Source organism: Pimephales promelas, chromosome 24 (genome assembly GCF_988280905.1).
Source record: "Pimephales promelas chromosome 24, fPimPro1.hap1.1, whole genome shotgun sequence".
NCBI lineage: Eukaryota > Metazoa > Chordata > Actinopteri > Cypriniformes > Leuciscidae > Pimephales > Pimephales promelas.
The window spans coordinates 9,319,595-9,332,357 of NC_142792.1; the positions used below are offsets into that span (position 1 = coordinate 9,319,595).

Here is a 12,763-nt window from a genome sequence, read left to right on the forward strand (position 1 = left end):
AATATATTGTTAATAATAATAAGAAATAATATAAAAGTGACATTATTATAAACATTATACTTTTTTTTTCAATCACGTAATACAAATTTAATGATTTTCATAACTTTTCCTGTTATGACAATCACAATTTTAAAATTCTCTGTCATTTCAAGGTTTTTCCATGACTGTATAGGAATCCAACTGAAGAAAAATGAAAAAAAATAATAATATTGATTTCAGCAAATCAGGAGTATACTGTCATTCATTATTCGTTACAACTGATCCAGGAAGTTAATTACGGAATACAGGAAGCCTCTTCGATCAACCATGACCATTTGAGTTTCTTCTAAGACATATTAGAAAAGCACGAAGAGTGCTCTGTGCGTTCATGTGGTATGAATAGTTTTAGGTCCATTGTTTACTAACTTTATCACATCAGCTCATGAAAAAAGGATTAGATTCACAGACTGGATCCGTCACAGCCAGTAAATTTCAATTCTGAGCCAATCCTTAAGAAGTTAGGGTTTAAAATAACGTCAGACTGTATCACAGAGTATACGTGTTATGCTTTCGTACCGGGGTCCTATGCGTTTTCTTGCAGCTGATGTTGGGGGGCTCAAAGGACTGAATGGCTACACATGTTTGTTTTGGACTCCACAACCAGGCATTTTCTGCATCTCCCATGCGACAATCCTTCTTCCTTGTACAACTGCAGGAGAAAAGCAGACATGGGTAATAAGCTACGGAATTTGCTTTAACTGGGCTAAACACAGGTATGTAATAGCACTATATAGGTATATATATATAGAGAGAGGTTTTTTTTCATATAAAAAGAGATCTCTAAACAGTTTCCTGCTCGAAACCATACTTTAATATAGATGGAAGTCACATGAGAAATTGATCTTTTATTTGGCAGTAGAAATATCAAACTCTGTTGTAGTGTGGCAGTGTTATTACTTGTCCAATCTTTTACTGGACAAGAATGCCCAAATGATGTTGTGCTTTTGGTAATGAAATGAATCTAACAGACTTACCGGCCCTCCAACACACACCAGCCACAATATGGGTCCCGTTGGGATACACATGAGTGACAGTCATTCTTCTGCTCACAGGCCTGCACTGACACTTTGGTGATCTACGCAAAAGAGAAGCGAGACAACATTTAAAAGGCAAATCTGTTTATTTAGTATGCCTAATAGCTGATACATCTGTGATTGAAGGTTCTGCTTCTCCATTAAGAATGTTAAGCTGTGGTCACAATGGACAAAAAAGTCAGTATTGTACCAAATCATGAAGCACTGCTCACACAGGAGCCATTTTTCAAACCAAGCAGCTCAACATGGCAAATTTGCATGACCAAATTGAACAAAAGTGAATTCTTCATGGGTAACTTTTTCACCCTTAAGATAAGCTCTCAATAGGGCAGATTCCAACTGAAACTATTGGTGTTTGCCCACAAAAAAAAAACACAGTTAATACGGTATTTTCTATCATTTCATTCAAAAAACCTTTCATTAAGGTTGGCAAACCAACCTTATTCAAACTATTCTATTATTTTAACCAGTGGATGATCTCTGCTGACTCACTGTAACACAAGCATTGTGAATCTGTTCATAAACAAACCTTTCTGCCAGTGGTGATGTACACGTGATCGGAAGTTGAATCAAAAAAGAGGTTTTTGTTCACCCCACCATCTGCGCGTTCCCCTTGAATCCTGTGATAAAAGTCAGTGCGGTTGGGATCAAGATGCACCTGCAAATGAAAAGTTAATCAATTAATTAATTCATATTGAAAATGCTTTTATCCAAATTGACTTTCATGTAAACTATATTACAGGGGTAGTACAGCTAGAGCAAGTCCTGGGGTTAAGTGCATTGCTCAATTGGTTGTAGCTCATAAATCCTCCATCCTTGGGTTTAAACCAACAATCTTTTGGTTACCAGCCCATATCGTGAACCACGAAGCCAGACCATCACAGCAGTCAAACCTCAAGGACTGAAATTCAAAGAGAATAGAAACCAGACGCTGGAATGGGACTCACCTTTAAGACATCTGCTCCACCGGTTCCCAAGAATGCCACCGTGTGCTCATTCTCCACCGCTACAGCTACAGCCGTCAGCATGTCATTTCGGGTGTAGATGGGTTTGACAGACAGAGCATACTCAGGTCTACTGGCTAGTGGAGATGGCAGGAACTCTGCACCACATTTATATTCCTTCACCATATTCATCTGTTGGGCAACAATACACAGCGCATTCAAAAAGGTTGTAAAGGACCACACAACACCGAAGCAGAGCCGAAGAAACACAAAAACTCACAAAACCATTTCTTTGGTTCCCGCAGTTGAAATCTGTCTTGGATGAGTAGGGTGAATAAACGGTCTTTGGTTTCTTGTCCTCCAGAACTTCTCCTATGTAGCAGGATTCAATCACCTCCTCAAGCCTATTGTTAATACTGCTGAGGGGGTACATGCACAAGGCTGATCGACCACCATCCTCATCTGCACTAGACACAACAAATAGAACCTTATCGTTGAGATTCGAAGAGTTGATATTCCTAGCCAAAACTTCGCCAGGTTTGGCCAGATATGCCGCTTGGACCTTGTTGTAAGTGTTCTCGTGTTGTTCAACACTGGCGGTGCAGTTGAGCTGAAGTTCGGTGTAAGAATAATAATGATGGTCATTTTCGCACAAGCGTGCTATAAACGTGATCTTCCTGCTGTCACTGGTGCCCGAAGTGCGTGAGAACAGGAAGTAGATGTAACCGTTATCCTTGAATGCATGGCGAAAGTCGTGGAGGTAGCGCTGGACAAAAGAGCTAGCTTGCACAGTGGAAGCTTCAACCATGTTCTCAAAAACGTCCATTTCCAAATGCTCCTGCAGCAACCGAGTGCTGATGAGTTTTGAGCTATCCGAGGCACCGTAGCCCTTCCCTACTAGAAATACGCTGAGGTTTTTGTTAGAATTATCACCTATAAAATAAGAAATGACCCCCACCACTGCAACAGACTCATCGGTGCTGGCCACGTATGTCTTCTCGCCTTTGGTGTCACTGTAGTACACCGGTTTGTCCACGCTCTGAAGGTCTACCAAAGAGCAGATGCCCCTGAAAAGGCTTCCGCAAACAACTAGGGTGCCATTGGCGGAGTTGACCAGCAGGAGTTTGTTGATGTTGTCCGTTTCCTTCGCATCAGTGCACTGTGCAGTGATCGGTGGAGTGCACTGTGGGTTGTCATTCTTAGGGCCTGTTCCAGCACTGATCTCCAGCTGTAGTTTAGAGTTCAGCTGATAGATCCCATTTACGGCACCAAGGTAGATTCGTCCAGTTTGAGGGTCCTGAACGACATTGTTGATGACCGCTGGAGACACGTACTGGTCTTGAATATCATCACAGGAAGATGAGCCAAAACACAGCAGCAGGGACAGCACTGCCAGGGCCCTCCACTCCATCTCTTGAAGAAAGACACACACACACAAAAAGATATATATCACATGAGAGCCAGCCAAAGTAGCGCATTTCAAAATAAAATTAACTTAAATCAAACCACGGACCCGTGATAAGTTTTGTGATCCGTCTCGCCACTAGTGTGGTAGCACTGGTAGAGGCAGTGGCAGAGAAAATTATGTGTGAGAAAATTATTTTCCATTAGTTGAAAAACATTTCTCAACACTACATGAATACAAAGATTACATTTCTAAGAACACTCTCGGACACTCTTATTTGTCTCTGACCAAACAGCAGGGGCCTCAGCAGGGCGCACTAATAAAAAATAAAAATAAAAATGTACTTGAAAACTGGCATCTTTTTGGAAGAATTGCGTTGGTATGCATCATTATAATATAGTGAAGTAAGCACTAGTCAGACGTCTTACCAACAAAGACTAAGTTCAAAGAAAAATCGATCTGGCCTCTCAACTCTTCCCTCAGAAGGGTTGCCGATGGCAGCGCGATTTGACACGACGATATAAGCAAAGCATTTCTAAAGAGGCTTGTCTTCCACCCCTGATCTCCTTTCATTCTCCTTTTCATCCGTCCCCTTACCACTTCATAAGGTCCTAAAAAGAACTGGGCGGAAGTCAAATGGTCAAAGGAATCACAAAGCGGCCTGATTCCAGCATAACAGAAGGAGGCTCAATGAATTATGGCAGGTGGGCCAAACAATCCAGTCATCCTTCCTGTTTAAACAACCCTTATGATAACCAGCATGGCATGCAAAGTTATTGTGTTAGACAGGAAGATGTAATCACAGTTGTTCCGTGTCTGAACATTCTTCAGCTAATTTTAGCTGTTTATGAGTTTGAGGTTGTAAAAGTAGTAGGGGAAATAAAATATTCCCCATATTCCAATACAAATCCTGCCAAGAATTCCACAGGAACTCGTTCTTATTTGCCTAAACATGGTGACAATCCTCTTGAGTGAACTTCCACATAAAACTGACTATGGTGTTTAGATTGCCAAAGCACATACTTTCACAGCAAAAATTGCAAATAGGAGTCTCTCAGACACCTCGATCCTATGCCCAGAGCTCATAAAGAAATCATGCTAAGAGTTTAGCGGATATTACAGCTCTTATTGGCTTTAATGACAGGGCTCCAGAGACACAATATGAGGCAGGGCAGTGTCTGTCAGAGCTCAGGCGTGCACAGGGCTTGCAATGAGAATGAGATTAGACGTTACTGTAGTGTGAGTGTGTTAAATTGTGCATGCTTGTGAGTGTGTGTGTGTGACTACATCTGGTGTTAACTGTGTCTTTGCTGCTGATTTAGAGCGCATGGGCAAATTGTCTGGACTGTACAACTTTAGACGGGAATGTGACGGGAGGAAGAAGTTTTGGAAAATGCCAGTAATCAGTACAGACCTGATATTTGTGCTGAGTGTGCCACACGGCTCTGACTAAGCAAGCCATGTGATCACAAAAGAATGCAGTGTGCCTCATGACACAGTCCTTCATTTGCAAGTTAACACACACAAACATCAGTCGCTAGTAAGGCAAGCTTACATTTTGTTAGCTCATTCTCAGGCTCAAGTATTTAAGTTTAAAACCTTTTTAGGATAAAATGATTATATTAACTTTTTTATTAACAAAAGAATTATATTAACAAAAAATGACACTGAACCAACATTGTATCCCAAAGTAATTCACTGTATGGAAAAAAAGAGAAACCAATGACACATTTTTAAAAAATATCTTCGAGTTCCACCGAAATTACGGTTTTTTATTGGAATCAATGTTTTCCTGAAGAACCGGTTCTTTATAGTGGAAAAAGTGCACACATTTTTTTTTACATATATGCCTGAAAGGTTCTTTTTGTGAACTCAAAATTGTTCGTCTATGACTTTGCTGTGAACCAACAAAGTTACAGAAGTTTTATTTATGGGTGACCTATCCCTTGAAGTTTAAACTTGTCCACAAGTTCTCTAAACACACTCACATTCTTCAGAAAATCTAGTTTTATCCATCATCACAAAAATAAGCACATATTTCCAAAACATTCTGCCTGCTGAGACCTGGTCATGTGACCAGCACTCACCCTTCAAAACAAGAATGAGTAAGTGTGTTTGTGTGTGTCTGTATCACTTCATCCCTCGAATTTACAACAGAGGGCATGGCTCAGATGGCATTTCCTTTATTTCTTGATTCTGCTCTGATCTGGAGCCAAACCAAACACATTTCCTCTAAATTACTCTAGGTTTCTCAACCTGAGCTGACCTTGTATTAACATGAGTATGAACAGGGGGGGAAGGAGGCATTTGATGCTCATGTTGTGAGTAGGAGTGTGTATTGCGGTTAACATAAGCAGCACCAGTGTGTTATTCCTTCTCTCTGCATTAAGAAACAAAATGCCAGGCAGCTCAGTACACAAGCAGACAAGTGCTGAACCAGCACTACCCTTACCAGGCCGTTGGGTAGTACAAGTTAATAGTAAACCCCATATCTTTTTTAAAACTTCTTCACAGACTTTCCGCTCTCGCATATAAATGTTCTTTGACCTTCATGCTGTAGCACCTTTTTTCCTGACTCCCAAGTCAAGATCAGCTAACTCATGCAACATTTACAATATTCCCTCATTAAACTTTTAACTCTTAAAAGTGATGTGTTGCATATTTTCTCCTATCCAAGCTTAAAGCAACACTAAGATATTTTACAAAATAATGTTTGCAAAATCGTTTCAGTGTGAAAGGCAATTTTGGATTCACTTTTCGATCCTATATCTGCTAGAACCACGCTATGTAAGATTGCCAGATCGGGTCGCGTTTCTGTAGTTCTACTACAAATTTGACTAGCATTACGTCAAGCTTTACAATAGTCATTATTTTGTTTTTCTTTGTTTCTGATGTCGCAATAAATCATACTTTCATGAAATCATGCAACATACTCTACCTTGTCTGTGGACATCGTTCGTTCCAAAGCCGGTACTAGATACAAAACGAGCGGTAGGCTAAATTATTTACGACAGCAGTAATGGACAATTCTGCTTCCAACCTGTAGGGCGACTGCGGAGGAAAACTTACTTGGTGTTGCTTTAATATGTAGAGAAACCTATAAGTAACCAATTCATAGGCTAATTTCCCTGAAATGTGTAAACTCAGCTCACTCTGCAGCACTATCAAAACAATGTTGGATTGGTTTTAGTCCTCAAACAAACAGCAAAGCAACATCAGCCAAACCAATGGTGTTAGTTTGGTCAGAGCTGTCTTTCACTGACACTGAAACACTGAATCATGAGCTGCTTGCATGTAAATGAACATACGTGCACTGGATCTTAAAAGTGAACATACTAACCAATGCCAACGTATAGATTTATCCAGTTGTTGTAGACCTACTTGGTTTGATTTTAGGGACTCAGTTTGCCTATGCTAGTGGCATATAAATCACACACTTCACCTTTAAAACTTACTGTTTATTAATTCAGAGAAGGATGCCAGGTTCTGCCCTCCTATCATGGCTGCCTCTGCCTTTGCTTTTCAATGACGGTCTCCACGGACAGCTCGGAATGATTGACGGGTGAGACCGGCAGACTAATTAAGGCTGGGATCAGAGAGAAAACGAGTGGCTGGACACACATACTGTAGGTAAAAGCAGGCCAGTATTGAAAGCGCTCTTTGAATATGTAAAGGGAGAGATTAAAACCATCCTAGTCTCCTGGAAGACCTGCTTCTCACTTTGGCTCTGTCCCAAACGGCACATTCAAAGTGGACTTACGCGGCCTTCATTGGCACGTGTCTGTGAAGTAAATGACTGAACGGTGTCACGATTAAAGTTCAAAAGGGTCCAACATATCTTAATCAAACATATCAGACGACGGAGAAATAATATATTCAAATACGAGTTTAAAATACATTCCTTTACTTTGTCAATGACCGAAATTTTGCCAATGCATCAATTAAAACTAAATAATTAACTTTAATAATTTAATTTGTTCTTCACAGAAATCTATCATATGAATTCAGAAGGCATTGAACATCCGAGATCCCTATTCACTTTAATTTTGTTTATAACCATATTATTAAAAAAAAAAAAAAAAATCTTTGTATTTATCAACATAATAACAAAATTATAAAAAAAGAAAACTTGGCTATTGTTCATCATTCCATTATATTTATTTAAAAAAAAAAAATATTTCAAATTTTATTTTATGATATACAGTATATATATATATATATATATATATATATATATATATATATATATATATATATATTGTTAATATAAAATCACCAGTGATTAGACTAAATCAATAAATAAATAATAATATACAGAGCCATCTTATACTATTTATTCAATGATGCCTTTAATATAGTTATAGAACAGTTTCTTCACTATTTTAAGGCTTTTTTGTGTCTGAAAGGTCAAAGAATGTGTCTTCATATTTTAAGAAGGACCCGACAAATTCATTCTGCAATTTTTTTCCTTTTTTGCTCCACGAAAGACATCAAGCCATTCAATTATAACGACATGTCTCTATAAATATAAGATTTATATTTTAAATGTGCATCTCATATTTCTTTAACGTGCTATAGTGTTTGACTGGAAAATGAAGGGACATGGACACACAATTAAAGTGTTTACGATTGAGCCAATCTGTAGCGAGGCACTTACAGATTGAGGTTAATAGCAAGAATGGCCTTGTCTAGTGTGTGTGTGTGCGTGTGTGTGAGTGAAGAAGAGAGAGTAAAGGAGAATGTGTTCACTACCCAGCTGGTCCCAATCAAGTGAGAGACGAGTGCAAAGGTTAAGGTAATTATCTGGCTGGAAATGAACTAGTTCAGGGCTCTGCTGGCCGCCAGGAGGACGAAGGGGACAAACAAACAGAGAAAGAGCATCTCTCAGAAAACAGAATGTAGACAGACAGCGTGTAGTCGTCCTTTATGAAGCTTCCGAATTTACCCTCTTCCTTATTAGCGTTCTTGAAACATCTCTATCACAATCTCTGCCTCTTGCTGTCTTTCCCTCGTGCGCTCCTGCTTTTTTGCACTCAATCACTGGTGCTGCAGATAATCACTCCATTCTACAGCTGTCAGCCACAGAGAGAGGGAGTGAATGGGAGATGAAAGTCAGTGAAACACGTAGCCTGGGCTTTCATAAGCCAGGTTCGAGCGCAGAATGCCCAAATGCAGTTTAGTTTCATAAATCTCTTCAAAAACAATTTTGATGCAATTTGTCAGCAACACATCAACTGCTGTTACACGGGCAGGGATCAAAGCGAGGCATGGTGTGCGGGAGCGTGACGTGCATGCGGTAAGATCGCTGGATCATTGGAGTCGTGAGGATAGTCTCTGTTATGCTAATGTAATCTAAACGACTCTTGTTAAGGACAGAGTTCATTAATGCCCTGATCTATCAGCCCATCCCCATTAATCTCCAAAAACGAGAGTGATATTTAGGCATTCATGCTGCACACAGACAATTTGGAAATCTCTTACTACGTGAAATAACCACTGGAATGGTGTTCGATGTCACTTATCTGACTTCAGATGCCATTTGACGTGGTTTCCAAGATGGCAGCAACTTTGGCGACCAGGAACGGCAAGGGTGCGACGGGGTACAGTTGTCAGAAAGTCACACACATATCTTATGAGTGCGTGAGTACAATAGGCAAGCAGATGTGATTACGATTACGCTCAACAGTGCTCAAAGTGTCACATTTGTACCAAAGTCGGTACTTTTTTATAACTATTCTACGGGGTTCACAAACCATTTAAGTGGAAAACAATTTGCAAACACAAATAGAAAATAGATTTATTTTTAGGGCAAAAATAACAGGCTAGCTTTATATGTTTAACAACTATGTAACTTAATATGAATTGTGAGAAGCAAATTACAAATACATTTGAATTAAACTGAACAGGTTCATATTTGGATTACACATCTAACTGTAGTCTCATAGTGGGTAAAAATTACTAAATACAAACAAAACGGTTTTCATATATTTTAATTTGTTTTGCTTTTAGCACATTGAAAATATTTTTATTATAATTTATTTATAATCTTTCACTGAATAATAATTAAAAAAAAAAAAAAAAAAAAAACACACACACTTTTATATAGGGGTGAATACAGGTTGATTGGGGCACATTTTTTCCAGTCATCTCAATGGCAAAAAGTGTCCCAATATAGTTTTATAGGTGAAATTAAATTCACCCTAATTCTAGTGTCATTTTTTATTATTATTATTAATGCATTTTATGGCTCTTGATTTTATTATTTAAAACACTTTATCAACTCAAGTTGTTTTTTAAAAAATGCTACATAAACAATCACACTTAATATCTTTCTCACACTGTATGGATGGGTATTAGAATGTGAAAATATATCCACTTTACTCTGCAATGTGGAAGCAAACTCTTCCTGCAAATGTGCAAGACTTTAGATTCATTAGCCACTACAGGTAAATAACTTGAAAAATAAATTGCAGTATACAGTAAAGCAATTTTCACTACACCGCAGCAAGTTTATAATTATGATAATAAATTAATATATGAGAATAAACACCAGTTTGCAATACCAAGCAGCATAATGTACCATTTTTGTACAGCTAAAATAAGTGGAAGCGGCTCTGTGCCTGCTGTCATTGTTATTTGCCATTATATTTAGGAAGGCGATCCCTTGCAGTGGAATTAATATTATTTGGGTGTCCTTGGCATCAACAACAACAAAAAAAAGTGCCTAAACAGGTCAAAAAAATTGGTCAAAAAAAGTGTATGCAGAAAAGAGTAAACAGCACCAATTACTACGGTCTGGGGCGACACGTCCTTTCATGGCGATTCCGATTCCAGATTCCCTCATTCACACGTGAATACTTAAAACACTAACAAATGTCGACAAGTTTGGCACCTTTGCATTCTGCTCCTCAGAAACAAACTCATGGCACGCACGTATGCACACAGACACATGCAGGCGATGGTGTGGAGCTGTGTCATCTCTCCCAGTGGCTCATAGAAAACAGCAGGCATGTTGATTAAATTTGACTGCTCATTGTGCCGAATCTATAATTCTCTCCACTCCAGTGCCTTCAACAAGCTAAGAATACAGAGAGGATCCCCCGAGCCATTACCTCAAACATGCACACTCACGCACAAACTTAAGGGATTGTCTTCACACCACCGTGTGCCTCGAGTTCGCGCAAGCGAAACCTCGACGTGAATACAAATAGTTTACAACGTACGCTTTTATGTGTGTGTGTGTGCATTGGGAAGTATTTTAAAGTACTGTTATCTGGCAGATAATATCTATGATAATATAACAAGAATAAATACTAAAGAACTGCTCGCTTCCGAGTGCCCTTGAAGTAATGCTAGGGTAGACGGTAACCACTTAACGCTAGCTGTGAGCGATAGTGCGTGTGTGTGCTATTAGCATGTTAACAAAAAGTCAGAGAGAGAGAGAGAGAGACCATTGGAAAGGAAGAGAGGGAGACAATTAGAGACAGAGGAAGCCAAGTACGACTCGGCACCACCGCAACAAGGCCGTCATTGTGTGTGTGTCCACTGGTGGGATCGTGCCCCTGATGGGAGTGTAAAATAACACAGCGATCCACATTCCAGACTATCGGCCGGCAACTTTTGCTTCTCTTGCCAGCTAGAAGAGCAAAAACAAGCAAAATGAATGAATGGATGGATGAATAAACAAAGGAATTACTACATGGTCAGAAGTATGTGGATGGACGCCCCTTTCTACAGTAATTAAAGGGATAATTCAGCCAAAAATGATTTACTCAACCTCATGTCATTCCAAACCTGTATAACTGACCAGGGAACACAGGAAAAGATATAATTTACATAAATAATAATATATAGATATATTTAAATACAATGAATGTCAAAAGGTTCTAAATGTTGTTTTGGTCCCCATAGACTTTCACTGGATAAAAAGCCATTTAATCTTTGTAAATCACAGTCTATGGAGAAAAAAATCTGTAGAAAACCCCAATGCAATGCATAATTGAAAATACAGGTAAAACACATGTAAAAAAAAAATGTAATACGGATAATTCCTTCATATTAACACATGATATTTTTCTTAGAGTGTAGCATTATTAGTAGAAGGATATCAGGTGTAATTGTGTGTTAAAATGTAGTTTGTTGAATAGTTTAGGGGGCAAAAAGTTGCAGATGAAACAAGCAAAAGCTTCCTAAAGCATTATCTATCCTTCCTTCTCCATCCCTCTCTCTCCCTGTTTTCCCTGCAGCTATGGAGTTTACTGCAGAGATAACGTATCTTTTCCACTTGATAGGTTTCCTAATTGCACTCACTTAAACACACAACCGGCAACTCCATCCAGAACACATTGTATTAATAAATTACACTGAGGCTTAATTAGCCAAGGCTCCAATGCCGCAGGCCAAAACACACACACACACACACACACCTTATTAGGTGTGACTCCCAGAGTCTATCCACAGAAAAATCTCCCTATAGCACAGGATTGTGGGTAAAAGTCAATAACGTTACCAAGGCTGACAGATTCAGCAGTCTTCAGAGAGATGGGGATGGAGATGGAAAGAAAGAGAAAGTGATTATTACTGCTAAAGAGGGTTTTTGGGAGCAAAAAAAATAAAAAAATACAATACAAATCTGTCAGAAAAATCACATGGGGGTCAATTCAATTTGCCCAGAACTGAATGTATTCATAAAACTGCTGACTAGTAATAGACAACATATCGGGCAGGTCAAATAACCAGTGGATATTTTGAAATGATCGACACTGGCTAATTGTCTTGATTAAAAAGAATTGCCAATGTCACTCACAAAACTGCCTTATCGATGGATACTAAATTCAATTTGAAAGTATTTATTGCCAATTTGAAGATAAAAGGAAAATGTTTTAAATCAGCAATTCTGAGCGCTTTTTATTACTTGCATTTATATCAGCATTAGGGGTTGACCGATGTAGGGTTTATGATGGCCAGTGCCAATATATCGCATTGCATTATCAGGCAGTAAATACGTTTTTATTTATAAATTATTTATTGAATACTGAGATATTAATACGTAGGCCTATATAGTGCAAATAATTTAAAAAAAAAAATAATAAAAATACATAAACTTGAAAAGTGAAGACTATTGTTGGCTACTCCTCATAATGCAAGTGATTTTAGGTTTTAATGTCCTTTTCGGGACATTTGGAAATCTGACCCCCACTATGTTGTGGCCTTTTTTCCCCCTTAACTTCAGATGGTTGGGTGGACTCTGTGGATTATACAGGATTAGATAACATTTTCAGGGGGCAAATTATTCAGCATAGCCCTCATGAACAGACTTTAGCCATCATATTTGTAGTTCT

The 12,763-nt window shown here is 38.7% G+C and overlaps 1 protein-coding gene across 1 annotated transcript in view; it reads right to left on the reverse strand.

Annotated features, from left to right (window-relative positions):
* The window catches only part of plxnb2a.1 (plexin b2a, tandem duplicate 1), a 94,883-nt gene that overhangs the window by 17,416 nt on the left and 64,704 nt on the right, over window positions 1–12,763 (reverse strand). Inside the window, exons 3-7 of the mRNA XM_039668105.2 lie at window positions 2,298–3,430; window positions 2,021–2,209; window positions 1,603–1,731; window positions 1,014–1,114; window positions 556–688 (exon numbers count right to left, since the gene is read on the reverse strand). Of these exons, the coding sequence (XP_039524039.2) occupies window positions 556–688; window positions 1,014–1,114; window positions 1,603–1,731; window positions 2,021–2,209; window positions 2,298–3,428 (1,683 nt within the window). The 5' untranslated portion in view covers window positions 3,429–3,430. The remainder of the gene's footprint in view (window positions 1–555; window positions 689–1,013; window positions 1,115–1,602; window positions 1,732–2,020; window positions 2,210–2,297; window positions 3,431–12,763) is intronic.